Here is an 18,983-nt window from a genome sequence, read left to right on the forward strand (position 1 = left end):
CAGTCACTAAGTCAGTCAGTCAGTCAGGCAGTCAGTCACTCAGTCAGTCACTCAGTCACTCAGTCAGTCAGTCAGTCAGTCAGTCAGTCAGTCAGTCACTCAGTCACTCAGTCAGTCAGTCACTAAGTCAGTCAGTCAGTCAGGCAGTCAGTCAGTCAGTCACTCAGTCAGTCACTCAGTCACTCAGTCAGTCAGTCACTCAGTCAGTCCACTCAGTCACTCAGTCAGTCAGTCACTAAGTCAGTCAGTCAGTCAATCAGTCACTCAGTCAGTCAGTCAGTCAGTCAGTCAGTCACTCAGTCAGTCACTCAGTCACTCAGTCAGTCAGTCACTAAGTCAGTCAGTCAGTCAATCAGTCACTCAGTCAGTCAGTCACTATAATTGAAAACAGGTACATATACGTAGAACCACAACCAGCAGAAACTCTGCTAACTACTGCGTCAAAATAACATAATGGGAGAAACACTCACTGTAACAATTACTCAGGAACTAGCCCAGTAATATCAGCAGTCGAAGACTTATTTCCAAGTGGAATAAATATGCAGAGTACCTTATTGTCTCTTGTCTCTCTCTCTCTCTCTCTCTCTCTCTCTCTCTCCCTCTCTCTCTCTCTCTCTCTCTCTCTCTCTCTCTCTCTCTCTCTCTCTCTCTCTCTCTCTCTCTCTCTCTCTCTCTCTCTCTCTCTCTCTCTCACACACTATTACTCTCTCTCATTATTGCTTTCTCTTGCTTTCTCTCTCTCTCCCCCCTCTTGCTTCTTGCTCGCTCTCTCTCTCTCTTTCACTATTGCTTACTCTCTCTCACTATTGCTTTCTTTCTCTTGCTTTCTCTCTCTCTCACTCTTGCTCTTTCTCTCCCCCCTCTTGCTTTCTCTCTCTCTCCCCCTCTTACTTTTTCTCTCTCTCCCCCCTCTTACTTTTTCTCTCCCTCTCTCTCTCTCTCTCCCTCTCTCTCCCTCCCTCTCTCCCTCCCCCCTCTCTCCCCCTCCCCCAGACCCCGGTATAGAGAGCAGTGCTCTGATTGGCCACGAGGACAGTGTGTGGGGCCTGGCGTTCTCCGAGCCGCTCCACCGCCTGGCGTCCTGCGCGGCCGACGGCACCGTGCGGCTCTGGGACCCGCAGAGCTCCGCCCCCTGCCTGTCCGTCTTCAACAAGGAGAGAGGTAAGCTCCGCCCCCCTGCCTGTCCGTCTTCAACAAGGAGAAAGGTAAGCTCCGCCCCCCTGCCTGTCCGTCTTCAACAAGGAGAAAGGTAAGCTCCGCCCCCCTGCCTGTCCGTCTTCAACCAGGAGAAAGGTAAGCTCCGCCCCCTGCCTGTCCGTCTTCAGCATTAAATAGCAAACACTAGTTATTTAAGTACAGTGTTTAACCCCTTAAAACTGAGCGGTCCGGTACAAGAACGTATTAATTAAGGTTGCGTTTCTTTTTCAAATGTAGCCAAGAGTAAGGACCCCAACCCTGTCAAAACAGCAGTCAAAGTGTATATTTTCGGGGCGCCCTCGTGGTGCATACCATAGTGCCTCGCGCACCTACGCGGCCGACCCGGGTTCGATCCCAGCTCCCGTCGTTATTTGTCGCATGTCCTCCCCACCTCTCCTCCCGTTCGCCCTCTCCTCTGTCGGTCCTGCGTGACCAATAAAGCTGTAAAAATGCTAAAAAATTATTAAAAAAAATTAAAAAGTGTAATATTTTCAGCACGTTTGTTTACCAATGATTTTAAGTGTTATTAGTGAAATATGAGTTCATAGAAATCTCAGCGTATCGAGTCGGGTTGAAAAAGGCGCTTTTTGGCGTGAGGACTCAATGTTGGATACACTAACTCCAAGCACCCGAGCAGCGAGAGATCTCCATATAAATTACATCCAAGAGAGTGTCAAAGCCCAATTGATCGTTGTAAGTTTTTCGGGTTGTTTCCATCTCATGGCAAACAATTCTGGCTGCTGTGATTTGTATGGGAGCTGGTAACGGGGAGATATCATTTAGGATTAGTGTTGTTGCAGAAAGTGGAATTGTCAGGTTACATTTACATTTAGTCATTTAGCTGAACGCTTTTATCCAAAGCGACTTACAAGTTCTGTACGACAAGTCATCAGGAAGGGCACAACTCTATCAGCTGAGTAACAATGTTCATCAAGTGTTGAGTGCTACAGTGTAGGTTAGTTTATTATATTAGGACAAGTGCATGACAGTACGGTTAGTTAGGGTTAGATTATTTTTTATTTTTCATTTTTTCAGATAATGGTTGAAGAAGTGCGTCTTTAGTCGACGGCGAAAGATTGGACGTGTTTCGGCTGTTCTAACTGGGGTGGGTAGTTCATTCCACCATTGTGGGGCAAGGACTGAGAATAGGCGACTTCTCTTTGATGACCCTCCCGGAGCTCGGATAGGAGTAGGTCTGAGGCGGCCAGAAGATGCAGAGCGTAGGGGTCTTGAGGGTGTGTAGTTAGAGACCATTGACCGGAGGTAGGCGGGAGCGGTTCCCTTGTCCCTATGTCCGAAAGTTGAGTGGTTATGGATTTCCAAAATCTAGCCACCGGTGGACATTCCCAGAACATGTGCATATAGGTGCCACTAGTGGCCCCTAGAGCGCACAGGGTGCACCGCGAGTCGGCCACCAAACCCGTAGCACACAGCTTCCTAGGTGTGAGATACATCCTGTGAATATAATTAAAGTTATACTTGTTGGTGATTATTAGGGTTACGGGAAGCCAATGTGACATTAGTCCAGACATCATCCCAATCAAACTCAGGATCCAATTCTGGAATGTCCTCTCGCCAAACTAGATTAGATTAGATTAGGTTGTACTTTATTGTCATATTTGCATACAACAAGATTTGGGACTCAAAAACTCAAGGTGCAGTAATAAAATAAAAATAAAAGAGAAACATATAAAATACTATACAGAAACATTAAATACTAAACAATAAGACAATGTTACAGTCCTGTACAATATACAAAATAACAACAATACATAAATAACAATCACACAGTGTCAGACGGTAGTGGGTGGGTATTGCACTGTGGATATTGCACATCAGGATGTTGCACAGTGTTGGAGGAGGAGTGGGAAAGGTGAGTTATTAGTGCATGTTAGAGTTCAGGGTAGGGCTGGGCAATATAACGATAACGATAATTATCGCTATATATTTTAATAATCTATATCTAAAAAAAAATGATTTTTTTAATTTAATTTTTAACTTTTTTTGTGACCTGCAACAGGGCAGTTTTAAAACCAGAGACAGTGGACAGACTTGTCTTTCTTGCCTGCAACTTAAAGTAATGGCTTTGCTTGTCCAACTGACAAGACTGACCAAATTGAGATTTATTTTTCTCTTGTCCATTTATTTTGTTTGCTTTCTAATTTAAAATACAGTTTGAAACCGTCTGTACACAGTAGGCTATGTGTGCTAGCAGAACTAGACTCCAGTCACGAGTCACAGTGCACATGTGTGGTGGTTTGTCCACCAAAAAAGCGCCAAAAGATCGAAAAGAAACTAGCAGAGCCAGAACTGTTCAACTCTCCTGGAGCCACAGCCAGCAGAGAAGCCTGTTTACTTTCGCTTTTAAACCAGCTGCAGCCTGAGAACTGGAGTGTGAGAGGCTGTAACACTAAAGATGGCGGCAATGACAAAGAATTGCTGCAAAATAAACATACATCTGTTGAAAAAAAAAATATTTTTTTTATATATACTTATAACAATATCGATAATATCGAATATTGAGTGATATTCAATATCGTTATCACAATATCATTTTTGGCCATATCGCCCAGCCCTAGTTCAGGGTGGTGATGGCTCTGGGGAAGAAACTGTCTCTGAGCCTGTTTGTTCTGCTCCGATGCACCTGTGACGCCTGCCCGGTGGCAACAGGTCGAACTATATCTATATCTAACTAAACTATATTTAATGATAGGTTCTTGTATAAGAGTGTATAGAAATCTGAAACAAAGCCCCTTGAGGTTGTTCTGTCTCCATTTAAAAAAAGGGGGGGGGGGTGTGGATGTAGCGGCTGAGCCCACGGAACCCCCATGGCGCCCTGAGCGCCGCCCTTCTGATATTCTATATTCTATAATCATATTTCAAATGGAATGTGTCCGGATGGCAGAATTCAGTACTGTATCTACAAAAAACCCTGTAAATCATCTGCCCTTTATTCATTTGCTTAGATTCTTTTGTGCACGTGATCTCAAGAAGGTGCTGAAGGAGCTCAGTGGCCGGCCCTTACCATTTTGCATGTATGGTAAATCTTTTGTCAAAGATGAACACATTTAATTGATATTCTCCTTTTGGTTCGTTACAATTCACTCAAGCCTAGTAACCGACACAATATTTCTGACACTGGGAATGTGTATTTTTAGGTGAATTTTCTCAAAATATGGCACAACACACACACACACACGCCACACACAGTGGAACAGAGGGCAGAGCGGTCATGTATTGGACAATGATGCGTCCGTTTCTCAGAATCAGAAAGGTCTTAGTAACACGTGGTAATTCCACATACAAGGAGTTTGTCTTGGTCGTTTGGTGCATCAACATTAACAACAGACGATAAAAGTAGAATAAAATAAAATGGAATATATAAACTATATTAGAATAGAAATACAATATAATATAGAACAGGGCCGTACAATTGTGCAGGATGTAGTAGAATATAAATACACTCAATTTGAATCATTTGAATAAATAAACTAAGCGCGGGACCCAAAGCTTTCACTGCAGAAAAGAAAAAAGAAAAAGTTAAATATTGTATTATTCTTTTTAAACACATGGTGGCGCTGGCGCGCTGTCATAAGTGGCTCTGCATCCCTATATACCACTGTGGTTCATCACTCTGTCGACTGTAATCCCACCGTTTACAGCTGGCCTGACCACGTGGAAACCGTCGGTAGTGTGATAGTAAAGGGTTAACCTTCCGTAGTGTGGCAGTGAAAAGGGTTAACCTGCTGTGAATTGTCGCAGTGGAAAGGGTTCACCGTTTGGTAGTGTGGCAGTGAAAGGGTTAACCTGCTGTGAAAGGGTTAACCGTTTGGTAGTGCGGCAGTGAAAGGGTTAAAATGATCCGCTCGACACACGAAACAACAAGGAGGCTCAATAACAACATAACTTTATTAATGTCACACCCCGTGAAGGAACACCAACACACACACACCCGTCGGAGTTCCTCGCAGGAGAAAAGGTCCGTGGAATGTCGACCTTCCTTTGTGTGTGTGCCTTGTTGCACAACAGGTGGTACAGTCGTCTTAGTTATCAGAGCAGGATCTCTTGAACGGGTCATATGAGCCGTCGCTCAAAGTTCTTGTTCCTTCCTGTAGTTCCAGTCGGTGTGTGGAAACCACTGTTTGCTCTCTCTCTCTCTCTCTCTCTCTCTCTCTCTCTCTCTCTCTCTCTCTCTCTCTCTCTCTCTCTCTCTCTCTATCTCTGTGTCTCTCTCTGTCTCTCTTTCTTTCTTTCTCTGTCTCTTTCTTTCTCTGTCTCTCTCTCTGTCTCTCTGTCTATCTCTGTATCTCTCTCTGTGTCTCTCTCTCTCTGTCACTATCTCTGTCTCCCTCCGTCTCTCTCTCTCTCTCTCTCTCTCAAATTCAAATTCAAATTCAAATAGGCTTTATTGGCATGAAATATCAACATACTTATTGCCAAAGCAAGTCCAACATACAAACAATAACATATATATTATTAAGCAATAAAACATACCATAATATTAGCAATAATCTCTCTCTCTCTCTCTCTCTCTCTCTATCTATCTCTGTGTCTCTCTCTGTCTCTCTTTCTTTCTCTGTCTCTCTCTGTCTCTCTTTCTTTCTCCGTCTCTCTCTGTCTCTTTCTTTCTCTGTCTCTCTCTCTCTGTCTATCTCTCTCTCTCTCTCCTGTGTCTCTGTCTCTCACTCTCTCTCTCTGTCTATCTCTGTATCTCTCTCTGTGTGTCTCTCTCTCTCTCTCTCTGTCACTATCTCTGTCTCTCTCTCTCTCTCTGTCTCTCTCTGTCTATCTTTGTATCTCTCTCCGTCTATCTCTGTATCTCTCTCTGTGTGTCTCTCTCTGTTTCAATTCAATTCAAAGGGGCTTTATTGACATGGGAAACATACGTTTACAAGCCATTGTTAAAACAAACTAAACAAAGCAAAACAGTCTCTGTCCGTCTCTCTCTCTCTCTCTCTCTCTCTGTATCTCGCTCTCTATCTCCCTCTCTTCTCTCTGTATCCCTCTCTCTCTTCTCTCTGTATATCTCTCTCTCTCTCTGTATCTCTCTCTCTGTATCTCTCTCTATCTCTCTCTCTCTGTATCTCTCTCTGTATCTCTCTCTCTATCTCCCTCCCTCTCTCTCTCTCTCTTCTCTCTCTCTGTATCTCTCTATCTCCCTCTCTCTCTCTCTCTCTCTGTATCTCTCTCTGTATAACACACACAGAACAACACACACAGAACAACACACACAGAACAACACACACACACACACTACAGCTCAGTAGATTTATGCCGCTGATAGCTGGTCTCAGGCAGCCAGCCCTCCAGATGACCATCAGTCATGGTGGAACGGTATTTGGATTCTTCATGTGGGAAAAGCCCGACGACTCACATGAATAAGTCAAGCCAAGAAATGCTGTCAGCGAGGCTCTGCAGCTCACTTCCTCGTGTTGGGATGCCCAAACGGTAGATAAAGGGTCAGACCTGTCAGCAGGTGCTGGTTGACTGTGACCGACTCGTTTAGTAGTTTAGTTTACAATCACCCCCCCCCCCCCCCCCCCCCGAGAAGTGCGTCCTTGCACGTTATTTCATCCACGCATGCACTTTCCCAGGGTTAAGGCACCGAGATCCCACCCCCATTGCTACTTGAACCTGGATACAGATTCACAGGGCAGTGAGATCCCACCGCTGTCACCAATGTAACTGAGTGCATTTGAACCTGGGACCATAGGATCGACCGGCCGGCCGCGCTAACCAGCTGAGCTAAAGGGTCAGACCCATTAGCAGGTGCTGGTTGACTGTAGTTTACACACTAACCAGCTGAGCTAAAGGGTCAGACCTGTTAGCAGGTGCTGGTTGACTGTAGTTTACACACTAACCAGCTGAGCTAAAGGGTCAGACCTGTTAGCAGGTGCTGGTTGACTGTAGTTTACACACTAACCAGCTGAGCTAAAGGGTCAGACCTGTTAGCAGGTGCTGGTTGACTGTAGTTTACACTAACCAGCTGAGCTAAAGGGTCAGACCTGTTAGCAGGTGCTGGTTGACTGTAGTTTACACACTAACCAGCTGAGCTAAAGGGTCAGACATGTTAGCAGGTGCTGGTTGACTGCGATCGACTCGTCAGTCACACTCATGCGGCAACCGCTAAAACAATCACTTTAAACAAAATGTCACTTTAAAAATGGAAAGTCACTTTAAAGGAAGGAGGTACTGTATAGTTTAGATTAGGGATGTCCGATATTATCGGCCGATATTGGCATTAAAATGTGATATCGGAAAATATCTGTATAGTTTTTTTTTTTTAGATCATATTTTTTTTCTTTTTGTTTCTCTATAACCTTTATTTATATTTAAGAGTTGGACAATATCGGTATATCGGTATCGGTAAAAAAGCCAACATCGAGCATCCCTAGTTTAGATACATTGAGAGCTTAAATTGTATATTGTATAGTAGTGTTTCTCAGGAACTTCGCATGTATTTTTTTTATCATGCATATCTTGTGTCTTACCTATTTAATTTTTTTTCTATGCCTATTTTATTATTGTATGTTGCACAATCGATGCGGGCATGACCACCCGCATTTCACTGTCTGCCCTGGTATGTATGTGACAAATAAACCTCTTGATTCTTGACGCCACCTAGAAGCAAATATCCTCTCGGATCTTATCAGACGTGGGTCCATGACCTCGTGTGTCTATTTGAGAATCCCTTCTCCTGACCTCTCCTCCGTCCCCCCCCTCTCAACAGAGCACGGCACGCCCACCTCGGTGGCCTTCGTCACCACTGACCCCAACCAGGTGGTGGCGTCGTTCGACGGCGGCGACACGCTGCTCTACGACCTCAACACGGAGCAGAGCATCATGGTCCTGGAGACGCAGACCAAGGACGGTAGGTGCCGGAGTCTGGACGTCTCTCACACGCCTGGGGGAGGTGGGAAGAGAGAACCAGGGTGGGGGATGAACGCCTACCACGACATCCGCTGTGTGGATAGAGGAAGGATGAGTGTCAGTCGGATCAGTTGTGGGCTAGTGATGCACCGATGTGAAAATTGTGGCCGATACCGATAACCGATATTAATATTGCTGTTCTGGCCGATACCGATATTTACCGATGTCGATATCTCTGTATAGAAAACACTTTTTTATGATAATCAGATAAAGAGCTATTTTCAGAAATTACTGATATTTTTTAACAATTTAAGATCAAAACATGTTAAAAAAAATTTAAATCACTATTCACTATCACACTACAGAAGGTTAACCCTTTCACTACCACACTACAGGTTAACCTGTTCACTACTACACTACAGAAGATTAACGCTTTCACTACCACACTACAGAAGGTTAACCCTTTCACTACCACACTACAGAAAGTTAACTTTTCACTACCACACTACAGAAGGTTAACCCTTTCACTACCACACTACAGAAGGTTAACCCTTTCACTATCACCCTACAGAAGGTTAACCCTTTCACTACCACACTACAGAAGGTTAACCCTTTCACTACCACACTACAGAAAGTTAACTTTTCACTACCACACTACAGAAGGTTAACCCTTTCACTACCACACTACAGAAGGTTAACCCTTTCACTACCACCCTACAGAAGGTTAACCCTTTCACTACCACACCACAGAAGAAAGTCTGTAAAAATCTGCAATGCCATCAAACAGCGACCTCTAGTATTACACTTTGTTTACATTTAAGTGAATGTGAATGAGAGAGAATGAATGTCCCTAAACTGACTGACTTGACGCTGATCTCTGTGTCTCTGCCTCCGTCTCTCCCTCCGCTCTATCGCCCCCCGCAGGCAGCGAGGTGATAAACCGCGTCGTCAGTCATCCGACCGAACCCGTCTCCATCACTGCACACGAGAACAGGACCATCCGTTTCCTAGACAACAAGACGGGTGTGTATCTCTCTGTCTCTGTCAAACCTGGAGAGGATGGTGTCGTCATAGAAACGCATTTGAAAATGGCTCCGCCCCCTCGGAGACACGTTGCCTTTGTAAGCAGTGTCGTTTGTCTCGGCAGGGACACTGGGGGCGTGGCCCCTCCTCCTCTTCTGGGGGCGTGGCCCCTCCTCCTCATCCTCTTCTGGGGGCGTGGCCCCTCCTCCTCATCCTCTTCTGAATTTCTTCCAGAAATGGAAGTTATTTGTGTATATATATTTTTAAAAGGCTCTTATATCCTGTCTGTAAAGAAATGATTGAGAATGAATTCCCCATCATTAACCCTTTCACTACCACACTACAGAAGGTTAACCCTTTCACTACCACACTACAGAAGGTTAACCCTTCACTACCACACTACAGAAGGTTAACTATTTCACTACCACACTACAGAAGGTCAACCCTTTCACTATCACACTACAAAGGGTTAACACTTTCACTACTAGTACTAGTGTGGTAGTGAAGGGGTTAACCTTCTATAGTGTTAAAGGTAAAAATCTGTAATGGCGTCAAACAGCGACCTCTAGGTGAAAGAGCACCGCTCGGTAATGCACTTTGTTTACATTTAGGCCTTGTCCAGACTAAAACGATTTTGATCTTTTTCGTTTTCATTTAGTTTTCATTTAAAAAAAGGTTTCCGTAAAAACGAAAACGTCTCAAGAAATAAGTGCGTGCCACAAATTTACAAAATAAACGTCTTTCCTGTTTTAGACGTCGCTCTTTTATTTTGAAAACCCCAGACTGGAAGTGTTGTCGTTGTTTTCGTTAACTTGAGCTAACGTAACGTTAGTTTTCCAAAGGAGTGGAGCGAGAGACCGAGACCGCGGCTCAAACTACCTGTGTTGTATTAAAGTAATTGATTGATGTTTAACTTTAAATACAGACAACGTTTGTTGTCTGTATTTAACGTTACCTCAGGATACCACTGTCTATTGTATTTAGTTGGTTAGCTATTTAGTTAATGTTGATAGCATTTGAATAGCATCAGTGCTAGCTAGCTGGCTGGCTACAGCTCAACACCAGCCATGGGGATACTGTTTACTAAATGATGGAGGCTTTTTAATCGTCAAGGTAAGAGAGGATTTGTCATGATCAACTGAAGGCGTATGCTATGGAACAGTATGTGCATGGCTACTACTTGGGTTTTCAGAAAAGGTACATTTAGCTGTAAAAGCCAGATCAAGCTCAATAGCTTCTGTAACACTGTTAAGGGAGATGTCAATCTGTTGTCGACGGTGGTTGTGATGTTGGCTGAGTTTGCACATGCGAGTTAAGGGAGAAGTGGGCTATCGCGTCATCGGTTCAGGAAAAGACTCGTATCGCTTGTAAAGACGGCCACGCAATGGGGAGTGTCTTCAGAATTGCGCACTCTGGAAGCCGGTTTAGGAAAAAATAGCGTCTTCAGGCTGCCACAACGCAGTTCCGTGTGGATGAAAGGTGCATACGATCAAATACTTTGACTGATGATACGACCGAAATCGGTTTTCGTCTGGACATGGCCTGGCTTATACAATAGTCAAGTGACCTAACTGACTGGCTCCCCCGTTGTGTTGTGTTGTGTGTTGTGTCGCTGCCGGGTCCGGCTTGACTAGTCTGTGGGTCTCGGTGTTGTTTGTGTTTGTTCTTCTGATGTGTGCTTAGTTCAGTGGGTACACAGGGGAGGGCTCGCTGCTGCCGGCCACGCCTCAGGCTCTGCCAAGAGACGGTCTGGAGACACTCGGACTGACCTCCAGCCCACACGTCAGATCAAAACACAAGATGTAAAAACAAAGCACAAATAGCCAGCAGGGCACTTTAGTCTAGAGGTCGCTGTTTTCTTTTGTTTATATAGCATTACCCGGTTCTACCTTTTTTATAAGTTTTATATTTTGAATTAATTTTGCTAAAACCTTGCCACCCAATCCTGTTATGTTGTGGTCGACTCAATAACTTCTATATCGATGGCCCCCCGAAGAACAAAACATGCATAAACTGCATTTAAAAAAAAGTGTGGAAAATCTGCACTTTGCGAGGCACTAATAATACCTGGTCGGTATTGTTGACACGTAATATACTGTAGTCCAAAAACTGGTTTATTTTATTGGGTATCCTTAAATAATAGCATTCTGCAAGAAAACAACACGAAAACAACAATGTGAATTTTTCAGATTGGAGGTTTTTTTGTTCTTCGGTTAAGATTTCATATTAGATCCATAGATCCACTTGTGATCCTTCTGAACGGGGATACCCATGATGCATTTGGTTTTGTTTTGTGTCCATGCAGGCAAAGTGGTCCACTCCATGGTGGCCCACCTGGACGCCGTCACCTGCCTCACGACGGACCCTAAGGGCACTTACCTCGTCTCCGGCAGTGAGTATCGAATAAACACCAATCGTTTATACATCTACACACAGTACATCTACACACAGTACATCTACACACTAGGGCTGTCCCCGACTAAGGATTTGGATGGTCGACTATGATTGGCCAAAATGTGCCGTTAGTCGACTATTGACTCGACAAAAAAAAAGTATAATATTTGTTACTTTTTTTTATTATATATATATATATATTTTTTTTTGAATTTTGTATCATTCCATTTGGGCTGTGGGGGGTGAAGCTTAATGTCTGTAGGAGTTGACTGAAGGCTTCTTGTCCTCTGCAAAAGCATGCAATTGGTCCACTGATGGATACAGGCTACTCACAAGGTAAAAAAAATCATGTCACATCACTCCCATTTTGGTATTCCTGCACTGGCTCCCGGTACACTACAGAATTCACTTCAAAGTCCTCACTTTCACTTTCAGAGCACTTCACGGTCAGGCCCCTATCTACATCACGGAACTCATCCATCCCTACACCAACACCCGCTCACTCAGATCTGCCGATCAGCACCTCCTAGTGATCCCCAGGTCCAGGCTAAAAACAAGGGGTGATCGAGCCTTCGAGGTGACAGCACCAAGGCTCTGGAACGCTCTCCCCCTGGACCTGCGAACTGCCCCCTCTGAGAACTCGTTTAAAAAACAACTAAAAACACATTTGTTCAGGCAGGCTTTTAATCACACATAGGCGCCTTTTTCTGTTCTATAGTGTTGTTTTAATTAGTGACTCATGATTTTATCCAAATTCTTTTATTCTACTTTTTCTATCTGGTTTCACTGTTTTTAACTGCTGTTTGTCTGTTGTCATTTATTTCTGATTTTGTTTTTATTGTGTTTTTATATTAAGATGTAGTGTAAAGCACCCTGTGCATTCGTGCTGTGAAGGGTGCTCTATAAATAAAGGTCATTCATTCATTCATTCATTCATTCATTCATTCATTCATTCATTCATTCATTCATTCATTCATTCACATCTTGATATTTGTCTAGTCTAGTGTGTTCATTAGATGGGTGAAATCCTCTTTCTGTGCCTCTGTGCCTGTTTTCTTAGGCAGTTAGCCTCTGGTATGCGTGCCATTAGCGTTAGCCACGCTTCTAGGCCTCTTTTATTTTGGAAAGAATGATAAAATAAAATAATTATAATAATTATAAAAAAATAAATTATATTCGACTAAGAGGTTGGCCAGTCGACTACGGCTCCTTTCGACCGACTAATCGACTAATAGGGGTCAGCCCTACTACACACAGTACATCTACACACAGTACATCTACACACACAGTACATCTACACACAGTACACAGTACATCTACACACAGTACATCTACACACAGTACATCTACACACAGTACAACTACACACAGTACAACTACACACAATACATCTACACACGGTACATCTACACACAATACATCTACACACAGTACATCTACACACAATACATATTTGTACTTTAGTTTAGTTTTGTATATTGTATATTTTGTATAGTGTTTCTTTCGCCTTTTAAGAGTTGTGCTCACCCGCGGCTCCGTCTCCGCTCTGTCGCCCCCTGCAGGCCACGACTGCTCGGTGCGCCTGTGGATGCTGGACAACAGGACGTGCGTGCAGGAGATCACGGCCCACAGGAAGAAGCACGACGAGGCCATCCACGACGTGGCCTTCCACCCCTCGCAGCCCTTCATCGCCAGCGCCGGGGCGGACGCACTCGCCAAGATCTTCGTCTGAGGGCGGCCCCCGCGACGCCGGAATTCTAGTGAGAGACTGGGAGAGAGGAGTCTAATACAATAATTATTACTCATAATAATAATAATAATGAACTTTATTTGTATAGCACCTTTCATAGAGGAATTGCAGCCCAAAGTGCTTCACAGCAGTGATGTAGACACAAAATAGACATAAAAATTGGCATAATTATCGACAGGCATCAAATGAGCAGAGAATTGATCATAAAAACCTCCCAGAAGATTTGTAATAAAAAATCAATCTGTCGTTAAAATCTATGAAAAAGATAAAAAGTTAATAGATTTCTTATTGATTATGATAGATTATAGATCAAATCTATAAAAGAAAATCTATTAGCATGTTTCTGACTAAATAAAAGCAATGTAAAAGTGCAGACATAGAATGAGTCTAGGGGAGAGGAGGGAGGAGTCTAGAGAGAGGGGAGGAGTCTAGAGAGGGAGTGGGGTCTAGAGAGGGAGGGAGGCGTCTAGGGAGGGGAGGAGTCTAGAGAGGGTGGGAGGAGTCTAGAGAGGGAGGGGAGGAGTCTAGAGACTGGGAGGGGGGGTCTAGAGAGGGATGGGGAGGAGTCTAGAAAGGGTGGGAGAAGTCTAGAGAGCAGGGATGTGATTTCTCCGTTTTTAACCGGATTTCCGGTTTTCTGACCTAAAATCATGATACAAAAATATTCATATATTAACACTTTGGCTGCCAGGAGCCGTGTTAAAGCGTCATTCCCGGCCATGCTCAAGTTGCCGAGGACGCTTTACAGAGTCTTTAATATCAATATTTCAAAAATCTGGAATCGGATTCATATTTCCTCTCCGCTGGCCTGAGATCCACCAGGAGGACCCACTGAGCTCTCTGGCGGTTCAGGAGCGCCATCTGGTGGCCGATCGGCGCAATCGCTTAACAGGAAGCGCAGTAGAGGTTTTGCTGGTCGGCCGTATTACTTCCGGGCACTCGGTATAGGTTCAGGCACTCTAGCTCGTCACACTAAATAGCGATCGATTGCCAATAACTCGATAAACAACATGATTTGGACGTATATACCATTATACAAGCTGGAGATGGACCGGGTAAATCGCCATCCCATAATGATAAAATTTCTACTCTACGATGATCGCCCAACGGCGCGCGGAGACTGGGGTGAGTTTTAGCGTGTAAAATTACCGTCTTCGATACTAGCTGCTATTATCAACATTTGACCCACATTAGATGATTGGTATAACGCTGCCCACGGAATTATAAACGCCCCCTCGCCCATCCGGTCAACATCAGATGACGTGTAGTAACTTCTAGAAGTACGTCTAGTTGGAATTTTTTATATCGCGCTGATTGCCATCAAACTGTATTTCATCATCAATATAATGCATTTGGGGCTATATATCACGTTCTGGGGAAAGCTGCAGAAAGAGATGAAAACATACTTATACATTAGACCATACTTTACTATGAATATGTGAATGAAAAACTTTAACGTTGCTACACAATGAACAATACATATAGGACTTTGAATGGGCCCTAATAATGGCAATGTAGCAATAGAATTTAAAAAGTTATAGCCCTGCAAAGAAGGGGACTTTCTCCATAGACAAATAGAGCTGGCAATCTATGGTATATCATGAATTTAACCCATGGCAGCCAAAGTGTTAAAACAAATTTAATTTTTTTTTTTTTTATATTGAGCTTTATGTATGTTTTGATTATTTTTCCACCTGGTCTAAGCGAAACGCGAAAGCAACATTTATCACACCTGCTATTCTTGCATAACAGATTTTCATTGGCTATCGATAATGTTAGCAGTTTTGTTGAGTGGCGATGCTGTAACGACGTCAACACACTAGGAAACACACTAAGGTCGCTTTCACATATAGTTTGGTGGACTCGGTGCGATTCGGAGGGGGGGAAGTTGCAACATTGTTGCATTCTTCATTTGGTTCGGTTTGCTTTCACACTGCAATTTGACAAGTGCACCAACCTTTCTGAACAATGTCACGCGATCGAAAAGGGCGTCTCGTCTATTGGATATATAGAATCCCAAAAACAGGCTTCGGGGACGGCTCTACAGCGCACATACACACACACACCACATTATTCTGCGAAGCAGCCCAGCGCACACACACACACACACATACACCACATTATTCTGCGAAGCAGCCCAGCGCACATACACACATACACCACATTATTCTGCGAAGCAGCCCAGCCCAGCGCACACACATACACACACATACACCACATTATTCTGCGAAGCAGCCCAGCCCAGCGCACACATACACCACATTATTCTGCAAAGCAGCCCAGCCCAGCGCACACATACACCACATTATTCTGCGAAGCAGCCCAGCCCAGCGCACACATACACCACATTATTCTGCGAAGCAGCCCAGCCCAGCGCACACATACACCACATTATTCTGCGAAGCAGCCCAGCCCAGCGCACACATACACCACATTATTCTGTGAAGCAGCCCAGCGCACACACATACACACACATACACCACATTATTCTGTGAAGCAGCCCAGCGCACACACATACACACATTATTCTGTGAAGCAGCCCAGCGCACACACATACACCACATTATTCTGTGAAGCAGCCCAGCGCACACACATACACACACATACACACATTATTCTGCGAAGCAGCCCAGCGCACACATACACACACATACACACATTATTCTGTGAAGCAGCCCAGCGCACACATACACACACATACACACATTATTCTGTGAAGCAGCCCAGCGCACACACATACACACACATACACACATTATTCTGCGAAGCAGCCCAACGCACACATACACACATACACACATTATTCTGCGAAGCAGCCCAACGCACACATACACACATACACACATTATTCTGTGAAGCAGCCCAGCGCACATACACACACATACACACATTATTCTGTGAAGCAGCCCAGCGCACACACACACGCATACACACACATACACCACATTATTCTGCGAAGCAGCCCAGCGCACACACACACGCATACACACACACACACCACATTATTCTGCGAAGCAGCCCAGCGCACACACATACACACACACACACCACATTATTCTGCGAAGCAGCCCAGCACACACACATTATTCTCATATATTGCTGAAATGCTGACGCAGTTTTTTTTAACTTTGATGTGACATTGGTCAATTGTTCGATTGAAGCCCATTGCCATCATTCTCTCGCTAAACAACTTGTACACCTCGTTGTTTTTGTGAGTGGCCACAAGCGGCTGTTTAATTAGCTCGTCTGACCATATTTCCTCATTCGCCCACGTCTGTCCACGAGACATGTTCCACACGTGCTTGTTTTGCAGTGCGCGCCGCGGAGGGAGGGGAGGACTCTAGAGAGGAAGGGGAGGAGTCTAGAGTGGGAGGGAGGAGTCTAGAGAGGGTGGCAGGAGTCTAGAGAGGGGGGAAGGGGGAGTACAAAGTGCTTTTCTTTTTTCTTTTTTTTTTAGCCGAAAGTGAATTTCCACACCACACATGCTCTGGACAAATCGTTACTAAAGGTTTGCCTGTTTTCAGAAATGTGCAATTCCAATTAGCTGTTGGTCTAACATTAACCTCTCTCTGTACCCCCCCCCCCCCCCAGAGTCCTACATCCACAACTGGGGCCAAAAGAGACTGAAGAATGGACAGACCTCAACTGCGCTCTCCCACACACACACACACACACACACACACACACACACACATACACACACACTATGCTTTGTCCTGCACCCCACTGGCTGGGTCATCGCCACAGGACGCCCATAATTCCCACGATTCCTTGCTGTCCTCCATGATGCCTCAGTGACTTGTTGTAATACTAACCATACCGCTTTTTTATAACTTTAAAAGTTCTCGGCTGCTGTGTTTTTTTTTTTTTTTTTTTTTTTTTTTTTTTTTAGTACGGTTTGGACGAACACTTTTCTACACTACAATATTATAGGCTTCTGCTCCGTCAGTCGGTCGGTCCTTCCGCCACCGGGTTGTTATTGTTACTATTATTATTATTACGAGGCCACTGTGTGATGTTTGTGTGCTCCACCTGCTGACACTACTCCTCTCACACACTGTGTGTATATATATATATATATATACACCTGCGCGTACGCACACTCTCTCCACGCACACCGCACACAAACGCACACCGCCGCATCGGTCTCCTGAGAAGTCTCTTTTCTTTCCTAGATGTACGTAGCTCGGCTCGCTTAGGTTCACGTTCACAGGCGACGGGGGGGGGGCTCAGGAGGTAGAGAGCGGTCGGTCGTCCAGGGGAATCGGTTAAAAAGGTTCCCGGTTCGATTCCAGCAGCTCCTCCTCCTCACTCACGGGGGCAGTGTGTTGGAAGTGTCCTTGAGCAAGACACTTAACCCCCCCCCCCCCCCTAACCGCTCCCCCGATTAGCGCCGCCGTCGGCGTGTGAGTGAACGGGTGGATGTGAGGAACAAGAGAAATTGTAAAGCGCTTTGGACAAAAAGCTGTTATATAAACGCCCACCATTTATACCGAACTACTACAGTACTACAGAACCCACAGAGAAACAAACGCGTTTCATTCCAAAGACTCCTCCAGGGGAGGAGTGGATGTGCGTGTGTGTGTGTGTGTGTGTGTGTGTGTGTGTGTGGTCGTGTGTGTGTGTGTGTGTGTGTGTGTGGTCGTGTGTGTGTGTGTGGTCGTTTGGGGTTGGAGAATGTTGTAGTCGTAGACGCTATAGCCAGTCGCTAACCCTCAGTGTTGGAACCAATAGCTTTAATTTCAGCCTCATCGCCAACGACACTAAAGCCTCATTGTTCGCTCGTCCGAGTGTCATTTACTATCTCCTGTTTCAGTTGCGTGCGAGATTATGCGTATGCGCGCGCATATGTGTGTGTGTGTGTGTGTGTGTGTGTGTGTGCGTGCGCGCGTGCATATGTGCGTGAGAGAGAGAGAGGAAATGCTACTCTGCACAAGATGAATAAGCATTTATTTCCAACCACCACCACAGAAGAAGAAGAAGTTCCCGTCATATAGTTATTGCCAACGATCGTCTTACAGACAGACACCCCGGTCTCCACGCGGTCATTTTCAGTGTTAGCTTAGTAGAGAGAGACCGAAGGTCGTAGGTCAAGGAGGAAGCACAGTCTCGGTTTTCTAGACCCGAGAGCGGCAGGAGGTCAAGTCTGTAGACTCTCTCGGCTTTTACGCTGCAGACTATTGACGTTTTGGCGCTTTTTTACTGTACAGAGGTGAGTTTGTGTGTGTGTGTGTGTGTTTGTGTATGTTTGCATGTGCACTAGTTAAATCTCGGTGCTAAGACCTTGTTAGTCTAGGGTCAGGATCAGGGACCTGTGTGTGTGAGCGGTCGTGTGTGTCTGAACGGTTGTGTGTATGTGTGTGTGTGTGTGTGTGTGTGTGAGCGGTCGTGTGTGTCTGAACGGTTGTGTGTATGTGTGTGTACGGTTGTGTGTGTCTGTGAACGGTTGTGTGTGTGTGTGTGTCCGCTTGTTTCTTACTCACTGGGCTATATAGCGTATTGAGTGAATTGGCCCTTTATTTTTTTTAAGTCCCGCCTCTATTGAAGCGTGTCGTCGGCATGGAGATGCTGTAGCGTCGTCCCATTTCATCTTCTTACTCACCGGGTTTTTTTTTTTGTTGGTTTGTCTTTTTTCTTTTATATTTATCTTTGGGCTTTTTTTCTGTATTTTTCACCCATCCCAATTTTTGTGTCGTTATGCCAATTCCCTTCCTGGTCGTTGCCGGCGCATTGTACCCCACTGTCGGCC

General features: G+C 44.8%; 1 protein-coding gene across 1 annotated transcript in view; it reads left to right on the forward strand.

Moving 5' to 3' along the window:
* The window catches only part of strn4 (striatin, calmodulin binding protein 4), a 53,746-nt gene extending 36,264 nt beyond the window's left edge, over positions 1-17,482 (forward strand). The window contains 6 exon segments of the mRNA XM_084311677.1: positions 994-1,161; positions 7,928-8,068; positions 8,992-9,090; positions 11,396-11,482; positions 13,047-13,244; positions 16,826-17,482. Of these exon segments, the coding sequence (XP_084167803.1) occupies positions 994-1,161; positions 7,928-8,068; positions 8,992-9,090; positions 11,396-11,482; positions 13,047-13,216 (665 nt within the window). The 3' untranslated portion in view covers positions 13,217-13,244; positions 16,826-17,482.
* The last annotated feature ends 1,501 nt before the right edge of the window (positions 17,483-18,983 follow it).

This window comes from Notolepis coatsorum (genome assembly GCF_963971535.1).
Source record: "Notolepis coatsorum genome assembly, chromosome: 1".
NCBI classification, from domain to species: Eukaryota; Metazoa; Chordata; class Actinopteri; order Aulopiformes; family Paralepididae; genus Notolepis; species Notolepis coatsorum.